Source organism: Ursus maritimus, unplaced genomic scaffold, assembly GCF_017311325.1.
Source record: "Ursus maritimus isolate PB19 unplaced genomic scaffold, ASM1731132v1 scaffold_10, whole genome shotgun sequence".
Classification (NCBI taxonomy): Eukaryota; Metazoa; Chordata; class Mammalia; order Carnivora; family Ursidae; genus Ursus; species Ursus maritimus.
Window position 1 is genome coordinate 1614481 of NW_024423344.1, and position 24369 is coordinate 1638849.

At 39.2% G+C, this 24369-nt stretch overlaps 1 protein-coding gene across 8 annotated transcripts in view; it reads right to left on the reverse strand.

The window, feature by feature from the left end:
• Positions 1 to 13023, reverse strand: part of ZMYM5 (zinc finger MYM-type containing 5) — a 44552-nt gene extending 31529 nt beyond the window's left edge. Inside the window, exons 1-4 of one of the 8 annotated variants that reach the window (XM_040621181.1) lie at positions 12770 to 12945; positions 11642 to 11704; positions 3386 to 3722; positions 2900 to 2993 (exon numbers count right to left, since the gene is read on the reverse strand). In XM_040621181.1, the coding sequence (XP_040477115.1) occupies positions 2900 to 2993; positions 3386 to 3712 (421 nt within the window). In that variant the 5' untranslated portion in view covers positions 3713 to 3722; positions 11642 to 11704; positions 12770 to 12945. Of the gene's footprint in view, positions 1 to 2892; positions 2994 to 3229; positions 3723 to 11641; positions 11705 to 12475; positions 12585 to 12651 lie in introns of those variants that run through there. The other 7 variants (XM_040621156.1, XM_040621179.1, XM_040621165.1 and 4 more) reach the window with 7 other exon arrangements.
• Between the last annotated feature and the right edge of the window lie 11346 nt (positions 13024 to 24369).

Consider the following 24369-nt stretch of genomic DNA (forward strand, 5'->3'; position numbering starts at 1 on the left):
AAGCACACATAAACTACCTGTTTCACACCAAAGTACAATGGTTGTCTGAAAGAAAAGTGGAAAAGTGCTTGTAAAATAGTTACATTGCAAGCTGAACTACACTTTTTCATGAAATACCATTTTTACTTGAAAGAATAACTGACAAACTGGTTATTGACATTTTCTGGAAAATAAACCAAGAAAAATTCACTTCAAGAAAAACGACAGTATTTGTTGCTGAGAAAATCTGAGCTTTCAAGTGAAAATTAGCATCTTTGAAAACTGTATCCACTACCACTGTCAGCTTGACAGCTTTCTAAAGTGTCAACATTCAGAAGTTCAGTGAATCAATATTTTCCAAATACATGTATTTTTTAATTGACTAAAGCACAATGTTACCAAATCATACAAAGGTAAAAGATTCATTCACAGATCAATGACTCTTAATGTAACAAAGTATGAAAACTACACTAGATGGTTTCATATTCCACGCTGTTAAGACATTTTAAGAAACTGCCACTTGTCAAGTTTTGGTGCTGTGACAAAAAACCCCACAACTATCCACAATTATCTAAAATAGTGCTCTCTTCTACAACCAAATGGCTACGTGAGGGCAGATTTTCGCTTTACACTTAAAACGAGATATTGAGAACAGATTCAATATAGAAATAGATGTGAGAAGATACCATATACCTTGCAGTCTTCTATTACATCAGACTTTAAAGAGATTTGCAGAAATGTAAAACAATGTTCACTAAATTTTGAAAATAATTTTCATTAAAAATGGTATTTTTTCATATAATACATGATAATTGTTAAATACACACTTTAAAAAACTTCTTAAGCTTTAATTTCTAACATGATAATTAATGAATGTAAATAAAAACAACTTTGGGGTTCTCAGTTATTTTTAAGAGTGAAACTGAGGCTAAATGCTTGAGAACTGTCCTACAGAAATAATGAACAATGTAAACAAAGAAATTTAGTGTAGAGTTTCAACAGTAAAAAATGGGAAACCATAGGGGCACCTAGGTGGCTCAGTTGCTTGGGCATCTGCCTTTGGCTCAGGTCAATATCTCAGGGTCCTGGGATTGAGACCCCATCAGGCTCTCTGCTTCAAGAGTCTGCTTCTCCCTCTCCCTCTGCCTTGCTCACGCCCTCTCTGGAATGAATAAAATCTTTAAAAAAAAGGGAAACCATACAAATGCTTAAAAAAAAAAAAAGTAGTAAAGGAATGGGTATCTCAAACAAAAATACCGTATAGACACAGAAACATCTATTTTTTGAAGATCTATTTTTCTATTTTATGGGTGCCTGGGTGGCTCAGTCCATTAAGCATCTACCTTCCGTTCAGGTCGTGATCCCAGGACCAGATCAAGCCCCGCGTCGGGCTCCATGCTTGGCTGGGAGCCTGCTTCTCCCTCTACTCCTCCCCCCTGCTCATGCTCACTTGCTTGCGCTCTTTCTCTTAGATAAATAAAATCTTAAAAAAAAAAAAGATTTATTTTTCTATTTTAGAGAGAGTGTGCGCATGTGCTAGCATGAGTGGGAGGGACAGAGGGAGAGAGAATCCCAAGCAGACACTGAGCGGATTGTGGATCCTGAAGCAGGGCCTGATATAACAGCCCTGAAATCATCACCTGAGCTGGCCCTGAGATCATGACCTAAGCAGAAACCAAGAGTCCGATGCCTAATCAACTGTGCCACCCAGGCGTCCCACAGTAACTTCTACTTCTAAAATGACATATTAAAATTTAGATTAAGTAAACCAACAAAACACTATATATAATATGTTCTAAATTATATTTTTTAAAACTACAGAGTCAAGAACTGAATTTAAGCAAACCAATCAAAATTTTAACAGAAGTCCCTGCTAGTTAGTGGGATATAGTGACAAATATTTTCTTGTTTCTAATCATGATTTCTTACAAATGTTCTCTAATAATCAGGCAGTATTCTCGTAACCAGAGAAAAAGATTAATTTAAAAAAAGGAAAGAAAAGATATTCTAGCATTCCATTAAAGCAGTAAATGAGGTTCTTAGCTTTACTTTTCTTTTTTTTTTTTTTAAGATTTTATTTATTTATTTGACAGAGAGAGCCAGCAAGAGAGTGAACACAAGCAGGGGGAGTGGGAGAGGAAGAAGCAGGCTCCCAGTGGAGGAGCCTGATGTGGGGCTCGATCCCAGAACACCGGGATCACGCCCTGAGCCGAAGGCAGACGCTTAACGACTGAGCCACCCAGGCGCCCCAGCTTTAGTTACTTTTTAGTCCTTTCCCAAAATTCTACGTTGGTCAACAGCTTAAAAAGCACTAAAACGGCCAAAAAACAGTACCAAAACAAATTTTAAAACTCTCAAACCCCCACACTAAATCAAGATAAAGCTACCAAAAACATATGTTAACTTTTAAATAGCTTTCACTGTATTTTAATTTTAGCAGAACAAGACTGTCCGTATAAGTTTTAAAAATATAGGGCTCGGACTTAAAGGCAAGAAAGTTTCCCAACTTTTAAAATAAAGCAATTAATAAAATGCTGATTTAAAAACAAAAATCAGAGATAATTAAGTCCAAAAATAAACACCTCACATACAAAAATTGCAATTTCAAGTTATGTAATTACAAATTAAATAAATTTCAATTATTACATATTACTTTATTTCTTCAATTCACTGTCCACTTTTTTTATGCTATGACTTTTACATTAAAATAAAGATACTAGTTAACAGGGTGGTAGTAGGGACATACGGAGGTCTTCAATTAAAACACTTCAGATGTATATCACACTGGGTAAAATAGATTTAATTTCTGAAAAATCAGGGACCAAGTAGACTGCAAGTAAAATATTCTATCTTAATATGGAAGTCAAGAGAAATAAAGTATTTCATATATAGAAGGTAAATAAAATCACTTACTGCTTACCGGGACTATGATGAGTTGCATATCCTTCATTCTGAAATTCATCTCCTGCCACATTCATTCTACCAGGATTAAAAGGTCCTACTGCAGTCTTGGTCTGTGAAGTTAAAGATGGGGTGTATGTTTGTATATTAACACCAAAATTACTTGACTGAAGTCCTTTAGCGACATCTCCCAAGTTGGTATTCTATAGTGATGTTATATGTGTAATCATTAAGTTCATATCTCGCCCAGCATTGACAGAGCTTATACCTGTTTCTAAGGTTGTAACATTAGTAATAGGAATTTCAGAGTCGATTCTGTAGTGATAACATTACCCATTCCTGCATTTACCTTACTTCTTGAAAGACTGGAAATGGAGAAATCCAAATCTTTGGTTCTATTTTTAGTTCCAGGAAGTCCCCATTCAATAAAATTGGAAGAATTTTTCTTTTCCCCTCCATTTGTTTCTATGTCCTCTTCATCATCGATAACAATTGTCTCACTTACATTTCCCTTCTGAGAAGCCAAATCTCTTGAGGAAGGAAGAATTATGGAAAAATTTCCTTGTTGCCTTTCATTTCTTGATGAAGCAAATATAAAATTTCTTTGATCAGCTATTGCTGGAGTAGAAGTTGAAGGAGGTTGTATAGATTCAATAAATACAACATCATCATCATCTTCCACTGATGAATTTCTACATCTGTTACCTAAAGGACTAGCTGGGTCACCAAATGAATTTCCTGTATCCATGATACTAGCTGCCATGGCTTTATGCTCTAATAAAACAGGAGTCTGTTCAGTCAAGTCTAATCCTCTCACTGAAAATTTATCCATGCCAAAGAACCTGTAGGAGACAGAGAATAGTTAAAAAAAAAAAAAAAAAAAAAAGTTCTAGTATGATTATTGAGTTTTATTGCAATGAAATAGCACAAATGAAATTTTAAATTCTCTTGATTTTTATATAACTTTTAGGGAAAAAATTATTACTCATTTTATTTTTTCTCTCCCATTCACCATTTAATGCTTACCTCAGAATGTGATGGAAATTAATCATCCAATTTGTGGTAGTCCTTAAAAAATTTACTCATAGTACTCAATTTAACCTACTCAACCTTTACAATGAAAAAAAAAAAAGCCTTCCCTTGAAATAGGAAATAGTAACAAGAATTCTATCAAATACCATTAACCCTGGGTCCAAATATAATTACTATACTATACTTTTATATACTAAAATAACTATGATATCGTCTAATCCTTATTTCGCTAGTGTCTTTTGTCACTGATTTTCAAATTCTCTGCTTCTGACATACTGTTATTAAATCTTTCTGAATCTTTCTTGTTTTTGTCCAGGAATTGCCAGATATTATGCTATGGATGTTTTACGTAAAATTCTGAAAACAGCCCCATAACGTAGGCATAATTTGATTCACTTTACACATCAGGAAAGAGAAGCCAACTAAATTGTTCTGGGTAAGACTAAATAGGACTTAAACTCCAAACTCTAATTCTAGGCCCTAAATTCTTAGCATTAGTTATATTCAACAAATACTTTTGTAAACCTACTATGCACTAGGATATGACAAAGGAAAGGATCCAGCAGAGAGACACAGCTGAAGAATCTGGAAAAGTAAATTAATTAGGGCGCCTGGGTGGCTCAGTTAGTTAAGTGTCTGCCTGCCTTTGGCTAGGGTCATGATCCGGATAGAGCTCCATGTAGGCTCTCAGCTCACCTGGGAGCCTTCTCCCTCTCCCTCTCCCTCTGCCTGCCACTCCCCCTCCTTGTCATCTCTCTCTCTGTCAAATTAATAAATAAACTTCTTTTTTTTAAAGATTTTATTTATTTGACAGAGAGAGCAACAGCCAGCTAGAGAGGGAACACAAGCAGGGGGAGTGGGAGAGGAATAAGCAGGCTTCCCAGCAGAGCAGGGAGCCTGATGCGGGGCTCGATCCCAGGACCTTGGGATCACGCCCTGAGCCAAAGGCAGACACTTAACGACTGAGCCACCCAGGCGCCCCATAAATAAAAAAATCTTAAAAAAAAAAAAAAAAAGTAAGTTAATTGATGAAGCAAGGCTCTTAAAAGTAGATGAGAGAAAATGAGGGTATGTACACAGGTGATAATGAAAGTGATCATGAGTGAAAAATCACCTCTATCTCAAAGGCAAGAGGGGGAAAAGGTAAGTATAAATGGAATGTACGTAAGTATGTAAAAATGATGGATGAAAAGCTGAGGTAAGTTTATATATGCTGGCCTCAATTTTCTTAGAAACCCAAGAGTGAAGAAGGTGGGAACTACATGGGTGTTGAATTATTAAAACTCACTTCATATGGAAGTCATCACTCCATTTTAAACTCATACTGAAATATACTGGTATCATTTCTACTCTAAAATTTTCCCAACTAATTTTAATTGATAATAGTTATACAACAGATAACACAAATTCTTAATAGGTGTTATGTCATTTGATATTAACGCAGTTAATGCTTATAAAAGTGAAGTAGAAACTACTTTTTCCCATTTTACCCATTAGGAAACTAAGACTCAGAAGGTAAGTAATCTGCATAGTCTGCTCAAGTGTCCACTGTTGGAAAGGATAGAATCAGAATTCAAATCTAAGAAATCCGTCTCTAGAATTGATTTCATAGCCACTGTATTATTGGCATTTAATGTATAAAACAATTTTTGGAAGTTACTTATCTTTTATTAAGATGAACTTATTAAAATAAAATCAACATTCAATGTCCATTTCAAAGAAAAAGAAATACCATATCTAAGGGACCACTTTAAAAGGGTTATAAAAAAAAACACAAAAATTGGGATCATGGTTACCACACATCCAATAAGCTTATTCTGTGGCTGATTTTCAAAGGAAAGAGGCAATAATTTAGCCTAAACGGAGCTATGAAATATAAGAGCTGTTATACATGAACTCTTAGGCCTTTCTATATTTGAATAAACCTACAACAGAAAAGAACAATTTCTGGAAAAGAGCTATAACTGACTCCAGTATCCTCTGGTGGCTGCTAGGACGTTATCTTAACAGTCTCAAAGAAAATAACAGCATTCTTTATGCTCCACTCATTGCAGTCATCTATCTCTGAGAAAAGATTTAAGTATTCACCTGTTTTCAAGTCACAGATTATAAAAAAGTTAAACCACTACTGAAAGCCTATAATTTAAATTCTTATAATTTATATTTAATTAAATTTAACCAAACACTTATATTTCAGAAACAGAAGACCACAGAAAAGTTTTGACTACTTCTACAATATTATCCAAAAACAGAGAAGTAGTTATGGTTTAGTGAATTAGTTGTGTGGCACTGAGCAAATTACTTCACCTCATTTTTAGTCTTCTAAACTACAAACTGTAGGGACGCCTGGGTGGCTCAGTCAGTAAAGTGTCTGGTAAAGTGTCTGCCTTTGGCAGGTCATGATCTGGGACAGATCCTGTGTCATGCTCCCTGCTCAGTGGGGAACCTGCTTCTCCCTCAGCCTGCCACTCCCCCTTATTCCTGCTCCCTCCCTCCCTCCCTCTTTCTCTCACAAATAAATAAGTAAATCTTTAAAAAAAAAAACAACTATAAACTGTAAATGAGGATAATATACCATTCCAAGGTTTTTTATTGAGATAACTGAACATGCAAGTCCCTAGTGTCTGTTTGGACCATATTAAAAAAAGCAAAAGATGGTAAATCCCTCTCCCATGAGAAGGTATTCAGGCAGATACTTTGCCTACATCCTAGGATTTCAATGAGTGTCTTATTAATCTTAAACATTTAGCAAATCTTCTTTGGTATCTTATTCATCTACAAATTATACACAATGCTTGATTAGTTTCATTTGGATACAATGAAAGTTAACATAATCTCAAGTAAGGTGAAATCAAAGGAAAATCTGCACAGAGAAATTGGATAAAATGTTATACTACCATACAAAGCAGAGGCTGAAACCCATGCAAGACTCTTAAATGCAAACTATCTCTACATAGTTGGTAACAACCCTGCAAAGTTATCATGGTATTTAATTAGGAGTAAGGATAAGAGTTATCATTAAAACAAAGACATAAATAAGAGTGTTTTGGGGGTGACTGAGTGGCTCAGTACATTAAGCATCTGATTTTTGGCTTGGATCATGATCTTGGGGTCCTGGGAATGGGCTCCTTATCAGGCTCCACCCTTACTCTGCTTGTCCCTCTCCCTCTGCCCCTCTCCCCTAGACATGCTCTCTCTCTCTCTGATAAATAAAAATCTTTAAATAAATAACTAGTGTTTTGCCTGTTTGTACTTACTTTTAGCAACATCTCAGTTTTTATTTCCTGAAGGCTGATATATTTACTTTTTTAAAAAACTGTCGCAAAATAGGGGTGCCCGAGTACCTCGGTCGGTAAGTGCTTTTTTTTTTCCCCTGAAGATTTCATTCATCCATTTGAGAGAGAGAGAGAGAGAGAACAGAGGGAGAGTGAGAGGGAGAAGCAGACTCCCTGCTGAGCAGAGAGCTCGATGTGGGGCTCAATCCCAGGACCCTGAATCACAACCTGAGCCAAAGGCAGACGCTTAACCCACTGAGCCACCCAGGTACCCCAAGTGCTGACTCTTGACTGCAGCTCAGGTCTTGATCTCAGGGTCATGGGTTCAAGCTCCATACTGGGCTCCACGCTGGATGTGGACCCTACTTAAAAAAAAAAGTGGCAAAATATATATAACATAAAACTTGCCATTTTAACCATTTTTAAATGTACATTCAGTGTCAGTTTTTTAAATTTTTTAGAAAAGATTTCATTTATTTATTTGAGAGAGCAAGCGGCAGAAGGAGAGGGAGAAGCAGACTTCCCACTGAGCAGGGCTCGATCTCAGGTCCTGGGCCAAAGGCAGATATTTAACCGACTGAGTCACCCAGGCACCCCAGAATGTGCTTTTTAAAAGCTGCAAAAGTTTCTGGCTAAATTCCTAATTTATTAGTTGAATAATTTAATAGCCATTCAATATTCAATTATGTTTACACACACAATTACACAGAATTTACATGGTAAAAAGAATCTGTTAGACTTTTAAAAGATTTATTTATTATTTGAGAGACAGCACGCACATGCCACGTGCACAGAGCCACTGAGGGAAAGAGGGAGAGAGAGAATCTCAAGCAGACTCCTCACAGAGTGCTGAGCCCAAGTTGCAGGGAGGGGGAGCCTGACCTTAAGACACTGAGATCATGACCTGAGCCCAAACCAAGAGTCAGATGCTCAACCAACTGAGCCACCCAGGCACCCCAAGAACCTGTTAAAAAAAAAAAAAAAGTAGCTCAAATAGAATGTTGAGATATTAATATGACAAAATTAGCACATGATGAGGAAATTAAACTAACTTGCTTTATGAACCTCCAAAAATTAAAATCACCAGGAAAGTACTTAAAAATATTTAATTATTGAGGTACCTGGCTAGCTCAGTTGTTAGAATATGTGACTTGATCTCAGGTTCTGAGTTTGAGCCCCACGATGGGCACAGATTACTTAAAGATAAAAACTTAAAAAAGAAAAAATCACACCATAAAAAAATTTATTGTTTCAAAGGTTCATTTTTTGGCCACCTGTAAATGTAAGCTCTATAAAAGATAATCAAGAGGTAGGCTACAAAAACCGTTGTTTATCACTAATTAGTCCTAAAACATGTCCTGTTGCATCTCTGCGGACTTATACTGCTACAGACAGGTCTTTCTTACCATAAAAAATATTTATATATTTACATAAAAATAATCTCAACTCAAAAGCCAACTTCATGTTTAGTGAGTATCTGCTACAAGCTTCCCATTTAAAATCAGAAATAGGGGCGCCTGGGTGGCACAGAGGTTAAGCGTCTGCCTACGGCTCAGGGCGTGATCTCAGCATTGTGGGATCGAGCCCCACATCAGGCTCCTCCACTATGAGCCTGCTTCTTCCTCTCCCACTCCCCCTGCTTGTGTTCCCTCTCTCACTGGCTGTCTCTATCCTGTCGAATAAATAAAATCTTTAAAAAAATAAAATAAAATAAAATAAAATCAGAAATAAAATAAAGGTGTACAATTCCGGAGGTATAACAAACGTAACGAGATAGGAGAAAGACGACTCAATGAACAACTACCACAAATAGCAAGAGAATTACTGAAGTGCCCAGGTATAAAATTACTATCTAGAAATCAATAGCTTGGTAGCGATTATGTTGATAGATCACGCAACTAACTTCACTTCCTTCTAAAACAGTCATAAACAAAGGTAAATTTCCTATTCCCAAGGAAAGGAAGAACAAGAAAGGAAGCAACAAAAAGAAACAAAGCAAAAATTTTACAAGCTTAAGAGCAAATGGATAAGTAGTTAACTATCTCACCCGATCTGAGATAAACCAACTCTTAAAACAGTGACAAAAAACTGAGAGAAAAGCGTCTGCCTTTGCCTCAGGTCATGATCCCAGCGTTCTGGGATCAAGCCCGTCCCTGCTCAGCGGGAAGCCCGCTTCTCCCTCAACCACTACCTCTGCTTGTGTTCCCTCTCTCGCCCCTGTCAAATAAATAAAATCTTAAAAAAAAAAAAACAACTGAGAGAAACATCCTGATTCATGCCTCAGAATCTTCAAAAGGCTCAGAAACCAGTAGTTCCAGATATCTCTGGAATAGGGGAGGGGGAGCTAAAATGAAGTTGTGAGATCCCAGATCCATTCTTTCCCTCCAGGTTCAAAATGACAGGTTTTCCCCTACGCTGGCACAAGTTCTAGACTTTTATTATTTGGATAGAACATAAGACTTTTGTCTGGGGTTGACCAAACATGGGTAAATGGTTCAATATCATGCATGTGAAATGCCTCCTCCAACTTGATTCCCATAGAGCTGGCATCCAGATCTCTATCTTCTAGGCATGTGACTCTTCCAAGAAGAAACTTTCTGCTCTGTGGATTAGGAACAAGCAAAAAAGGAAAGACCTAAAGATAATGACTCAAGAGATTACCCATCAGTTGGTGAAAAGAATTACCCTACAGTGAATCTCACAAATTGAAAGCCCCGCACATTTTTCTAATCTGCTTCCTACTTCCAAATTATTAATCACGAGTAGACCAGTCAAGAATTACTAATTATCTGAGGAAAGCTTCTAAAAAAGAATAGTTGAAAAAGAAAAAAAAAGTAGATAACGCAGTAAAAACAAAAATAAAATGAAAAACAGCAAAATTATCAGTACTCTAGACGGGTGATGAGTAAAACATCATAAAAAATGTCTAGGTCAAGAGTAGCATGCTCTACCAACTGAGCCAGCCAGGCACTCCAAGATAGCAGAAATTTGAAAGCTGTTCTGGCTGGCACTAAAACCTAGTGTTTTTTTTGTTTTTGTTTTAAAGATTTTATTTATTTATTTATTTATTTGACAGAGAGAGAGAGAGAGAGTCAGCCAGCCAGAGAGGGAACACAAGCAGGGGGAGTGGAAGAGGAAGAAGCAGGCTCCCAGCAGAGCAGGGAGCCTGATGCAGGGCTTGATCCTAGGATCCTGGGATCACGCCCTGAGCTGAAGGCAGATGCTTAATGACTGAGCCACCCAGGTGCCCCAAAACCAATGTTTTGTACTACATCATGCTGCAAATACCTCAGAATACTGAGAAAAATGGCTTTTCTAAGTGATAATAACTGAGTCAGTGACTTGTTTCCCTGCCAATCTTGGACCCACTAGTTCCCTTTCACTATGAATGCCCAGCACAGCTCTAGAACCATCCCTTCATCCCATCATCTCTCACAAAACTCCATGGAATGTGAAATATCACTTCAGTGATCCTAAGAAAATAACCTAATCGAAACAATATCCATTCTTAAAAGCTAGACATAGCAATCTACATCATGACATCACAGTGCCCTAGGTCTAACTAAAAAGGTGTACTGTAAAGAATAATAGAGTTAAGTGCAAAGCCAAGTTTGGTAAGGAGCAACAAAGCCAAAGGGAAGGCGGGAATACTACAATGTGAGTTATTCTTATCTCAAGTTTCTTTTCAATGACCAACTGTAAACTGCTGGATCAGTTTTAAAGGACAAAACAGGCAGGATCTAACACTGTGCTGAATCCCAGGTAATAGATGTAGAATCAGTGACTTTTTTTCCCCAAATCACCATCTTCAGATTCCCAATAAAATTATTATTCAGGCAAGGATTGATGTTAAAAAACCATTAACTGAATAGCTGACAGAGAACTGGGCACTTTATTCTACCAAAATGAAACATCACATAGATTACTTTCTGGTATATGGAAAAGATACATTAACTTCATAATGGAGAGATCAGGCTGCCCCTACCAATTCAATGGTCAATCTTAGAACCACATTAGTGCAACAACTACATTATGTATCTCCTGATGTCATGCTATCAGGAGAACTATCAGGGTACTTAATCTTCCTAAAACATTAAGACAAACTAAAAAAAATACTCTGTCAACCTTAACACAACAGAAGATTCAGTACCTTTTTCTTTAATCCAACAGCAAAGAAAAAAATATTTTTATCCATTGGGAAGGAACAAAAAAAGAGTTAAATTCAAAGTATTAAAAATGAAACTAACTTTAAGTCCTATTTTGGAACTCTAGAAAATGCCAGTGGTGTAATTATCAGCATGCATTACCAGTGCTTTCCCAGGGATTACCCTGGTTTGGCTCTGAGGACAGGGTCCACCTAAGCAATTACCTCTTCGCCTTCAAGATAACAAAGATAAATTCCCTAACTGCGGCACTAAGTGTATTAAATTAAAAAACAGGGTGCAGTTACTCACAAAGGGTATGTTCTCTTCCTTAATTTCTGCCAGCGCTTCGCCAGACTGCTCTGAAGGCGATTCCTGATCATAGAACGACAAGAGAGATGAAAAATCATTTAGTTACAGCCAATTTGGGGGCAGCACCAAATCCTAAGCACCAGAGTAAGGAAGTAAAGGGTAAGAAGTCAAGGAGTTTCCGTGCTCTTCCACCGTCCCCCACCCCAGTGAGGTGGGGAAACGAGGTTAAAAAAAAAAAAATCCAAAAAACTATAGGGACTTCAACAAATACAAGGCTAAATCTCGTTCTTCAAACTACGGAATGGAAGGAGGAGGGCAACAAGCTTATCTGGGGAAGGGGCAGGTGGGGTGGTTGGAGGGCAAATGTTACCTCCACGACAGCAAGGAAATAGTATTCCCTCCTAACTTTGCCCACCCAGCGTCATCTCCGTCACCAATTCGGAGGTAAGGGGCGGCTCACGTCACCGCCGGACTCCTATCTCCAACATTTGTCCCAAGCAGTTGCTATGATTCCGAGACTTCCCGGCTCCCTGTCCGCCATTAGAAACTCGCCCAAATTAGACACGAAGAGAAGACGCGAAATGCCACGAAAAGGGAAAAGCGACGGAGGGGACCGGCTGGGGGAAGAGGCAGCACCCTCGCCCCGAAAAACTTGGGTACCTCAGGCTACCGCGGAGACGGTGGGAGCGCAGCCCCGAGAGCGGGAGAACTAACTGAGGCGCCCCTCCCCCCCCTTCCCCCGCAAGAAAGGAAAAATATCCCCCGACATCCCACCGCCCCGGCCCGGGCAGCCCCCGCCCCCCGAGCGACCCCCGCCTCTGGCGTCCGCCTCACCCAGCCCTCCCGGCCTCGCCCTCACTCTCGCAGCCCTTCGGGCCGCACGCGAAGACGCCTGTGACATGAACGGAGCCCGGAGCAGCCCCCGAGGCCCCGACGCGGCAGCGGCGACGGCGGCCGCGCCGCGGGGTATTAATCCCGGGTCGGTGGGAGGCTCCGGAGGCTGCCCTCACCCATCTCCGCCTCCCCAGTCGCCTCCGCCTCCGTCTCCTCCTCCCGAGGCTGCGCTGCTCCCAGTCACCCCTACTATCGGCGGACCTGGACTGGAAAGACAGCGGGGATAAGCCTCACCCGGTTCTGGCTGCGGCTTCGCGGAACGAACCTCCCCTCCCCCGCCTCACCCCCCCTTCGACAACACGCACAACTCCGCTCGGTCCAGTCCCGGGTTTAGCGCTGGTGAGGAGGAGGAGGCGGAGGAGGCGGCGGCGCGGCCGAGCCCGGGAAGGCCCCGCCCTCCGCGCCCTTATTAGCAGGCGAGGAGGGCGGGTCGGGGCGCCTCGGGAACGTCCATTGGCTACATCTGCCTTCCTTCAGGACCCCCCTCGAGGGGGTGGTCCGGAGGGCTGTCCATCAGGCGCAGGCCACACCCCCGGCGTTGCCATTCCACTCCCCCCTTCGCCGGCGCTCGGCCCTCCGCCGCGTCCCCTCCTTACCTCCGCCTCCCACCTCGCCCCCACCCTCGGGTCCGTCAGGGTCAGGCCGCCCGAATTTCGCTGCCCGCTGCACCCATCGGCGGCTCGGTCTCTGGGGGACAGGGCTGCCCGACAGGGCTGCCCTCCAGGGCCCGGGACAGCCCGAGAGTGAGGCCGTGGCCGCCTGCCCTAGCTCGGGCCTGGGCGCCCAGGCCCCTGGAGCCGCTCCCAACGACCCTAACCGTGGAGAGACGCGGCCTCGATGTCCCCAACGCCCTCCCTGCCCAGTTCCTGACCCCCGTGAGGGGAGGAGGCCCGGCAGGGCTGGAGCGAGGCAAAGTGGGAGGTCGGGGCAGCGCGTGAAGTGGGTTGAATGTGCTGAGGAGAGTGGGAACACTTCCACCCTCGCCTCACCCCCGTGAATTGTCCCCCACCTCCCGTCATGGCTGTAGGAGGAGACGACGTCCTCCATTTTGTCGGGACTGCTGTGGGAACTTAGGACCAATTCAAAACCAAACCCCGTGGGGCTGGGAAACTTGGCCCCGCGAAGCCCCAACTGGGCTCCGCCATTCGGCCGAGGGGACAGCCCCTGATTCCAGCGTCTGCGCCTGAGGGGCCCTTGGGGGACGGGCGCCACGGTGGAGAGACCCAGACGCCGCTCCCCGCCTCCATCAACCAAGATGGAGGAAGCTGCGGGCTCCCCTGGAGCTGGGCTCCCGCCTGTTGGAGGGGCTGGAGCCTCCCCTCGGTGTGTCCTTCGGCGCTGCCGTCGTTCTCCTCCGCAGCCTCTTTCGCTTGCCCTCCCCCAGCCTCTACCCAGCTTCTCCACTGCCTTCCACCATCTCCTGGTCCTCAACGGTTGAGGGAGACTCCACTCCACAGTTTGCTCAATCGCTTCGCCCAACCAGGGCCGGCCCGATTGCGGGGAGCCGAGCGAAGGTGCGGAGTGTTGCGGCGCGCCCCGGGGCGGGCGTGCCGGGGGAAGCCACATCGACGATGGGGCTTCTCTTTTGTTCGTCGTCTACACCTACGTCTTCGGCGCACGTCATGGTGCTGTGCGATTTCCAAGATTCCACGTAGAGAAGAAAGTGAGGCCTCTTTCGTCTCACCCTAGCGGTTGTTAGTGGGATTACAACTGTTGGTGTAGGGAAAATAAATGGATGGATAAATTAGACTTCTCGATTTCATGATATCTAACACCACTGCCTATTAATAAATAGATGTGTGATGTTACAATTTAAAGTTTTACACGATGATGATGAACATGAGGTTTTTAATGAATTAATCAACTCAGTGAAAACTGATGTTGAACAGTTTTAGATGCCACTTACAGAACGTAATCCAGTAGAAATTGAGATTCATTCTAATTACAAATCCATGACCATCCTCATTTCAACCTCACTATTTTGAAATTAAATAATTTAGGATGTTGTAAGGTCCAAATAAAAAATATTGACACTGATAAATAACAAGACAATATTATTTATTATGAATATTTTGATAATTAAAGACTAACTGCTCAAGGAAAGGCAGATAGACATTTTGACGAAGAGTATGCTTTCTGGAGCCAGGTTGCCTGCCTTTGAATCTTTATCATCAGCAATAAGTTCCTTAAACTCTCTCGCTCTTAATAGCTGCTATGTTGGACAGCATAGATAATAAAATATTTCTATCATTACAGAAAGTTCTATAGGAAATCACAGCATTCATCTTATTCGGAGAGTGGGGAATAAGACTGAAAACCCAATCAGCCATTTAAGCTTTTCCATCTTCCTTCTTTCCTAGTTTCCTTAATTTTATTGCCTAACATATGCTTTTGTTTTGTTGGTAGTGGCTTATTAAGATAAGCATTAATTCCCTCAGTCTCTTTTCTCACCTGTCCTTCACCCCTACGAATGTTTTGATCTGTGAATATGATATACTATGTAATACTTGGATCATGACTTTAGACTACTAAGCCACTTTCCAAAAGTAAATTTTGGTTTCAAGTGTATTTTCTCCAAGCTTCTTCATTTTATGTACTGATTCCAAGCACTATATCTTTTTTATAAAAAACATTTATTTATTTGAGAGAGAAAGGGTTGGGGGGGAAGAGGTGCAGAGGGAGAGGGAGAGTGTTAAGCAGACTCCACCCTGAGCAGGGAGCCCACCTGGCTTATTCTCACAACTCTGAGATCCCCTGAGCCAAAACCAAGAGTTGTTTGTTTAACTGACTGCACCACTCAGGTGCCCCAAATCTTTTCTTCTTGTATTACAGTATTTTTCTTTTTGTATTACAATAATATGCATTAATTTTACATTAAAGATATTTTTATGAAGAATTTTTTTCTTCATGTACCACTGGTTAGGAATTAGTAATATGAATTAATAATAATAAAACCTAAATTTATCAAGTTCTTACTGTGTTATAAGTACAATTCTAACTGTAATCTATGTGATAATTCATTAAATCCTACCAAAATGGTCTAAAGTATTTTTATTAATCCATATTTTATTATTTTATTTTATTTTATTTTATTTTATTTTATTTTATTTTTACCCACATTTAAAAGATGATGACACTGACACAGAGAGTTTAAGTAACTTGCCTATGATCATACAGCTAGCTGGTGATAAAGTTAAGATCAAACACAGGCAATTTGGTTCTAGAGAATGTACCCTTAGTCACAATGTTTGCCTTTCCATGAGCAGTAAATCAAATCAAAAGATCAATAATTAGGGGCACCTGGGTGGCTTAGTCAGTTAGGCCTCTGACTCATGATTTTGGCTCAGGTCATGATCTCAGGGTTGTGAGATCAATTCCCACAATGGGCTCTGCACCGGGGATAGAGCCTGCCTAATATTCTCTCTCTCCCTCTCCCTGAGCCCCTCCCCAGCCCCCGCAAAAGAAATAAGTAAAACAAAAGTTTAAAAGATCAATAATTAATAACATTAATTGTTGTTCTTATGAAACAGTTATTACACAGACACAAAACCCCAAGTAGTCACACATGATAACAGAATTAATATTATGTAAATTCTGTTTGTTCTTTACAATGACTGTGTTATCATCATATATTTATAATCTATTGCTTATTTTATTTATTTGTCAGAGAGAGCACAAGAAGGGGGAGCAGCAGGCAGATGGAAAAGCAGGCTCCCTGCTGAGCAAGGAGCACGACATAGGACTCAATCCCAGGACCTGGGATCATGACCCGAGTTGAAGGCAGATGCTTAACTGACTGACCCATCCAGGCCTCCTTATAATCTATTGTCTAAATGAAGTAATATGTAGTGCCCCAAGAGTTACAGATATGAATTGCACATAATGCAGGCTCTAATGATTTAGAATTATTATAAACTTACTCTCAAAGATGTATAAATAAGTTTGTGTATTGTGAGGTGTTAATAGTATTGGGAGTTTTCTGAATTAACCTTTATATAAAATACAATGTTTTGTAAATGATAAGCAATAAGTCATGTTAATTTGAAGTTTACAAGTTCATTATTAATAGTCAGCAGTACTTGTAGTAATTATTTTGTACCTAGACCATTGAAAGATAATTTTAAGAAGTATTTTACCACTGACATTATTTAAAATTGCCTGAACATAGTGATAATAAAAAGCAGACCAATCCTTAGATTTTATCGATGTCTTTCACAACTCCCCCTGCTGCCTACCCCACCCACGGCATGACACAGCATATATACATTTATATACATTTGTGTGTATGTATGTATATATTTTTATATGTTTATATACACGTATGTAAAATAATGACGTATTATGATCAGCCAAGTAATAAGGTACAACTGTCATATACATACATGTACCTAATATAGACCACTTATAGTGGGTTGAAGGTTGCCCTCACCATAATATATTTTCATCCACAAAGTGTAACAGTAATCTCATTCAGAAAAAAGGGTCTTTGTACATCTATTTAAGGACTTTGAGATGAGTTCATCTCAGATGGGGGTGGGCCCTAAATACAATGACAATATGGAGAGTTCTATATAACAAAAGAAAACTCACAAAGGAAAAGTGCATGTGAAGACAGACGCAGAGACTAGGGTTATGCTGCCACAATCTAAGGAATGCCTGGAGAAACCAGAAGCTGGAAGAGGCAGGAAATCTATAGTTTTGAATGGAGCAGGGCTCTGATGACAACTTGATTTCAGAATTCTGGCTTCTAGAACTGTGAAAGAATGAAATTATACTGTTTTAAACCACCAAGTTTGTGGTAATTTGTTACGATAGCTCTCAGAAACTAACACACAGCTACAATATAGCTAAAAAGCAAAACAGGGAAATGAAATAAGAATTAGAAAAATCAACAAACAGTTTTATTTGAAGATTTTAACATGCCCACTCTCAGAAACTGATAGATCAAGGAGATTAAAAAATATGATGAAATACAAAAGATCTGAACAAATAATGAGTTAATAAATATATATACAGAAAATTACACAATTAGCAAGTAGAAGGTAGACATTCCTTTTACATTAAAAATATTTACAATAGATCAGATCTGGCCCTAAAGTAATGTATGCTAAAACGAATTCTTAATGAATTCTAAAAATTAGTATCATATAGACCATTTTCTCCAACCATAACCTAATAATATTCACGATTAATAACAAAATTCATAAGGCCCAGATGTTTGAAAACTAAGTAAATGATTACTAAATACCTGATGGGATAAAAGAAAATTATAAAGAAATGAAGATATACTTAAGAATGAAATGGTAGTAAGGCATGCATGGGTGGCTCAGTCAGTTAAGCAACCAACTCTATTTCAGCTCAGGCCGTGATCTCAGGATGGTGAGAAAAAGGGCTGCATCAGGCTCCACACTCAGCAGGAGTCTACTTGGGATTCTTTACCTCTCCCTCTGCCTCTTCCTCTCCCCCTACCACTCCCCCTGCTCATGTGATCTCTGTTTCTCTAAAATAAATAAATAAATCTTTTAAATATATATAAAATAAATAAATAATAAATACATAAAAAGAATGAAATGGTAATAAGAATACAAAATGTCAAAATTTGTGAGAAAGACCCAAAGAGAAATAGAGGGAAGTTGCAACTTAAGACGTATTTATCAGGAAAATTTTCCTCTTCAAAATCTTCCAGACTTCACATACTGCCCAGTTCAAAAGCCACTTCCACATTTCTACGAATTTGTAACAGCATCACCCCCCTCCAGGTGCCAAACTCTTGTTTCATATTTCTCTTTTCTCTAATTTGCTGATTTACTTACTGATCCTTATTAATACCTTCCTTTTTATTTATTTGCATTTGCTCTGTTGATCTTTTCAATTTACTGACTTAAACATTTCACTGAATATTCTTAGGAGAAATCTGGACTTTAAGGACACTGCTAGTAAGGAATAAGAAAGAAGTTAGAAACATGTTATTGTAGAGGCTATAGGGAAAAAGGTATTTTTATATATTTCTACTGGCAGAGCAAACCAATACAACATCAGAGAAGAATTGACAATATGGGCATAATCATATAAAATTTACATTTTAAACCACAAATTCACTTCTAAGACTCTATCTAAAGATGTACTAGCAAAATGCTAAAAATACAATCCTCTCAATAGAGGCAGAAAAAGCATTGAACAAAGTACAGCATCCTTTCTTGATGAAAACTCTTCACAGTGTCAGGTTAAAGGGTACATACCTCAATATCATAAAAGCCATCTATGAAAAATGCACAGCAACTATCATTCTCAGTGGGGAAAAACTGAGAGCTTTTCCCAAGGTTAGGAACATGGCAGGGATGTCCACTATCACCACTGCTGTTCAATGTAGTACTAGAAGTCCTAGCCTCAGCAATCAGACAACAAAAAGAAACAAAAAGCATCTGACTTGGCAAAGAAGAAGTCAAACTCTGCAGATGATTTGATACCTTATGCGGAAAACCCAAAAGACTCCGCCCCAAAATTGCTAGAACTCATACAGGAATTCAGTAAAGTTGCAGGATATAAATCAATGCACAGTAATCAGTTGCATTTCTATACACCAACAACAAGACAGAAGAAAGAGAAATTAAGGAGTCAATCCCATTTACAATTGAACCAAAAACCATAAGATAATTAGAAATAAATCTAACCAAAGAGGCAAAGGATCTGTACTCGAAAACTATAGAACAGTCATGAGAGAAATTGAGGAAGACACAAAGAAATGGAAAAATGTTCCATGCTCATGGATTGGAAGAACAAATGTTGTTATTAAACTGTCTGTGCTACCTAGAGCAATCCACACATTCAGTGCAATCCCTATCAAAATACGATCAACTTTTTTCACAAATCTTGGAACAAATAATCCTAAAATTTGTATGGAACCAGAAAAGACCCCAAGTAGACAAAGGAATGTTGAAAAAGAAAACCAAAGCTGGTGGCATCACAACTCCAGACTTCAAGCTCTATTACAAAACTGTAATCATCAAAACAGTATGTACTGGCACAAAAACAGACACTTAGGTCAATGGAACAGAATAGAGAACTCAGAAATGGACCCTCAACTCTATGGTCAACTAACCTTTGACAAAGCAGGAAAGAACATCCAATGGAATAAAAGATGGTTTCTTCAACAAATGGTGTTGGGAAAATTGGACAGCCACATGCAGAAGAATGAAACTGGACAATTTCCTTACACCATACACAAAAATAGGCTCAAAATGGATGAAAGACCTAAATGTGAGGCAGGAATCCATCAAAATCCTCGAAGAGAACAAAGGCAGAAACCTCTTCAACCTTGGCTGTAGCAACTTCTTCCTAGACACATCACCAAAGGCAAGGGAAACAAAGGCAAAAATGAACTATTGGGACTTCATCAAGATAAAGAACTTTTACACAGCAAAGGAAACAGTCAACAAAACCAAAAGACAACCGACAGAATGGGAGAAGATATTTGCAAATTACGTATCAGAAAAAGGGCTAGTATCCAAAATTTATAAAGAACTTATCAAATTCAATACCCAAGGAACAAATAATCCAATCAAGAAATGGGCAGAAGACATGAACAGACATTTCTGCAAAGAAAACATCTAGATGGCCAACAGACACATGAAAAAGTGTTCCACATCACTCTGCATCAGGGAAATACAAATCAAAACCACAATGAGATACCACCTCACACTAGCAGAATGGCTAAAATGAACAAGTCAGGAAATGACAGATGTTGGTGAGGATGCAAGAAAGGGAAGTCCTCTTACACTGTTGGTGGGAACACAAGCTGGTTCAGCCACTCTGCAAAACAGTTGGACGTTCCTCAAGAAGTTAAAAACAGATCTACCCTATGACCCAGAAATTGCACTACTGGGTATTTACCCCAAAGATACAAATGTAGTGATCCGAAGGGGCACCTACACCCCAATGTTTATAGCAGCAATGTCCACAATAACCAAACTATGGAAAGAGCCCAGATGTCCACTGACAGATGAATGGATAAAGAAGATGTCGTATACATACACAATGGAATACTACTCAGCCATCCAAAAAATATATATATATGTATATATATAGAGAGAGATATGTATATAGATACATATATCTATATCTATATCTATATATCTTGCCATTTGCAACGATGTGGATGGAACTAGAGGGTATTATGCTCAGCGAAATAAGTCAATCAGAGAAAGACAATTATATGATCTCACTGATAGGTAGAATTTAAGAAACAAGGCAGAGGATCATAGGGAAAGAAAGGAAAAAATGAAAGAAGACGAAGCCTGAGAGAGAGACAAACCATAAGAGACTCTTAATCTCAGGAAACAAACTGAGGGTTGCTGGAGGGGAAGGGAATGAGAGGATGGGGTGGGTGGGTGATGGACATTGGGGAGGGTATGTGTTGTTGTGAGCGCTGGGTGTTGTGTAAGACTGATGAATCACAGACCTATACCCCTGAAACAAATAATATGTTATATGATAATAAAAAAAAGAAATAACCAACTATCGATCAATAGGGAACAAGTTTTTAAAATTATGCTACATCCATGCACACTTTCCCCTACCCCTTCATTTTTCACTTTTTGCCCTTTTAGAAGATAGACATTAAAGACTAAAATATTAAAAAACAACTGCTTATATGAAAAAATTAGAGAATGACCATGTATGAAAAGACCTTAAGTATACACCTCAGGTGATTCTTGACACACAGAGAGGCTACAAAAATAAAAAACAACAACAATAACAAAACCAGTAAACTCTGACAAAGGGGGAGAATCTGATTTCCAGACTTATCACGTGGTTAGATTGAAATGTCCAGTGTACAATGAAAAATCACAAAGCACGCAAAGAAAGAGAAAAGTATAGACCATTCAAAGGGAAAAAATAAGTCAATATTAACTGTTGACATAATGGCAGCTATAGTAGATGAAACTTTAAAACAATCATGTTAAGAATGATCAAAGAACTGAAGGAAGACATAGAGAAAGTCAACAAAATAATGTGTGAACAATACTATAAAGAGATAGACAATCTAAAAAGAAAGCAAAACAAATTCTGAAGCTAAAAAATATAGTAATGGAATTGAAAATTTCACTAGAGGATTCAAAGGCAGATTTGAGCAGTCTGGTGAAAGAATCAGTGAACTTGAAGATAGGACAATGGAATTCTGCTGAGAAACAGAAGAAAGATTAAAGAAAAGTAAATAGAGCCTAAGAGACCTATAGGACACCATCAAATACTGACCTATGCATTGTGGGAGTTCTAGAAGGAAAAGAAAGAAAGGGGCAGAGAAAGTATTTGAAGAAATAATGGCTGAAAGCTTCTCAAATTTGATGAAAGACATGAATATAAACAAAAGTTCAATGAACTCCAAGTGAAATGAACTCAAAGAGGCCTAAACTGAGGCACATTATAATTAAGCTTTTAAAAGCCAAACACAAAACAAGAATCTTGAAAGCAGCACCTAAGAAGCATATCATCATATATATGGGATCCTTGGAAGTCAGAAAATAGTAGGCTGATATGTTCAAAATGCAAAAACAAAAAACTGCCAACTACGAATCCTATATCAGGGAAACCATTCATTCAAAAGTGAGAAAGAAATCAAGAAAGTCCCAGATAAACAAAAATTGAGAGTTCATGACCACTAGACCAGCCATGGAAGAAATGCTCAAGGCAGTCCTTCACTGTGAAATAAGCAGACACTAGGCTGTAAGTCACGGCCTAATTGAGAAATAAATCTCTCAAAAAAGGTGAATACATGGATGATTGAATGGCTAGTATTATTGTAGACAAACAATTGTTTTGTTTTCTACATGATTTAAAAGACTAATACATTTGAAGGAAAATAAACAACTATTAGGCAAATGCTAGTATTACTGGAATTTTGGTTTGTAACTTTAAATGTTGTTTTCTAAATAATTTAGAAGACTGTGGAAATACATTCCATGCTCATAGATTGGAAGAACAAATATTTTTTAAATGTCTATACTACCCAAAACAATCTACATATTTAATGAAATCCCTATCAAAATACCCCAACAGCATTTTTTACAGAGCTAGAACAAACAATCTTAAAATTTGTATGGAATCAAAGAAGATCCATGAATAGCCATAGGAATCTTGAAAAAGAAAAGCAAAGCTGGAGGCATCACAATTCCAGACTTTAAGTTACATTACAAAGCTGTAGTAATCAAAATAGTATGGTACTGACACAAAAACAGACAAATCAATAGAACAGAATAGAAAACCCAGAAATGAACCCACAACAATATGGTCAATTAGTCTTTAACAAAGTAGGAAAAAATATCCGATGGTAAAAAACTCTCTTCAACAAACATATTGGGAAAACTCGACAATATGCAAAAGAATGAAACTGGACCACTTTTTTACACCATACACAAACATACATTCAAAATGGATTAAAGACCTAAATATGAGACCTGGAACCACAAAAATCCTAGAGGAGAACACAGGCAGTAACATCTTTGACATTGGCTGTAGCAACTTCTTTCTCGATATGTCTGCTAAGGAAACGGAAACAAAAGCAAAAATAAACTACTGGCACAGCGAAGGAAACAACCAACAAAACTAAAAGGCAACCTGTGCAATGTGAGATGATATTTGCAAATGACATGTTAGATAAAGGGTTAATATCAAAAATATATAAAGTACTTACAAAACTCAACACCCAAAAAGTGAATAATCCAATTAAAAGATGGACAGAAGTCATGAACAGACATTTCTCCAAAGAATACATCCAGACGGGCAACAGATGCGTGGAAAGATGCTCTACATCACACATCATTAGGGAAATGCAGATCAAAACTACAATGGAATACTATCTCACACCTGTCAAAATAGCTAAAATCAACAACAAAAGAAACAACAGGTGTTCCCGAGGATGTGGAGAAAGGGGAAACCCTCTTACACTGCTGGTGGGAATGCAAACTGGTGCAGCCGCTGTGGAAAACAGTATGGAGTTTCCTTAAAAAGTTAGAAATAGGACTACCTTACAATCCAGAAGTCACACTACTAGGTATTTACCCAAAGAATACAAAAATACTGATTCAAAGGATACATGCAGCTTGATGTTTATAGCAGCATTATGTCCAATAGCAAATTATGGAAATAACCTGAGTGTCCACTGATTGATGAACGAGAAAAAAGAGGTGGTATATATATACATTGCAGTATTAGTCATTAAAAAATGAAACCTTTTCATGTGCAATGACATGGATGGAGCTAGAGAACATTATACTAAGCAAAATAGTCAGAGAAAGACAAATACCATATGATTTCACTCATATATGAAATTTATAAAACAAAGCAAATGAGCAAAGGGGGAAAAATAAATAGAAAGGCAAACCAAGAAACAGACACTTTTTTAAAGATAATTTTAATATGTACATCACATTTTTTAAAAAAGATTTTATTTATTTATTTGACAGAGAGACAGCCAGGGAGAGAGGGAACACAAGCAGGGGGAGTGGGAGAGGAAGAGCTCCTCCAGTGGAGGAGCCCGATGCAGGGCTCAATACCAGGACTCCAGGATCACACCCTGAGCTGAAGGCAGACGCTTAACAACTGAGCCACCCAGGCGCCCCCTGTACATTGCATTTTTAATAAAGGCTTTATTTATTATTTGTCAGAGAGAGAGAGAGAGAACGCGTACAAGCAGGGGGAGCAGCAGGCAGAGGGAGAAGCAGGCTCCCTGCCAAGCAAGGAACCTGACATGGGGCTCCATCCCAGGACCCTGGGATCATGACCTGAGCCGAAGTCAGATGCTTAACCCGACTGAGCCACCCAGGCATCCCCAGACT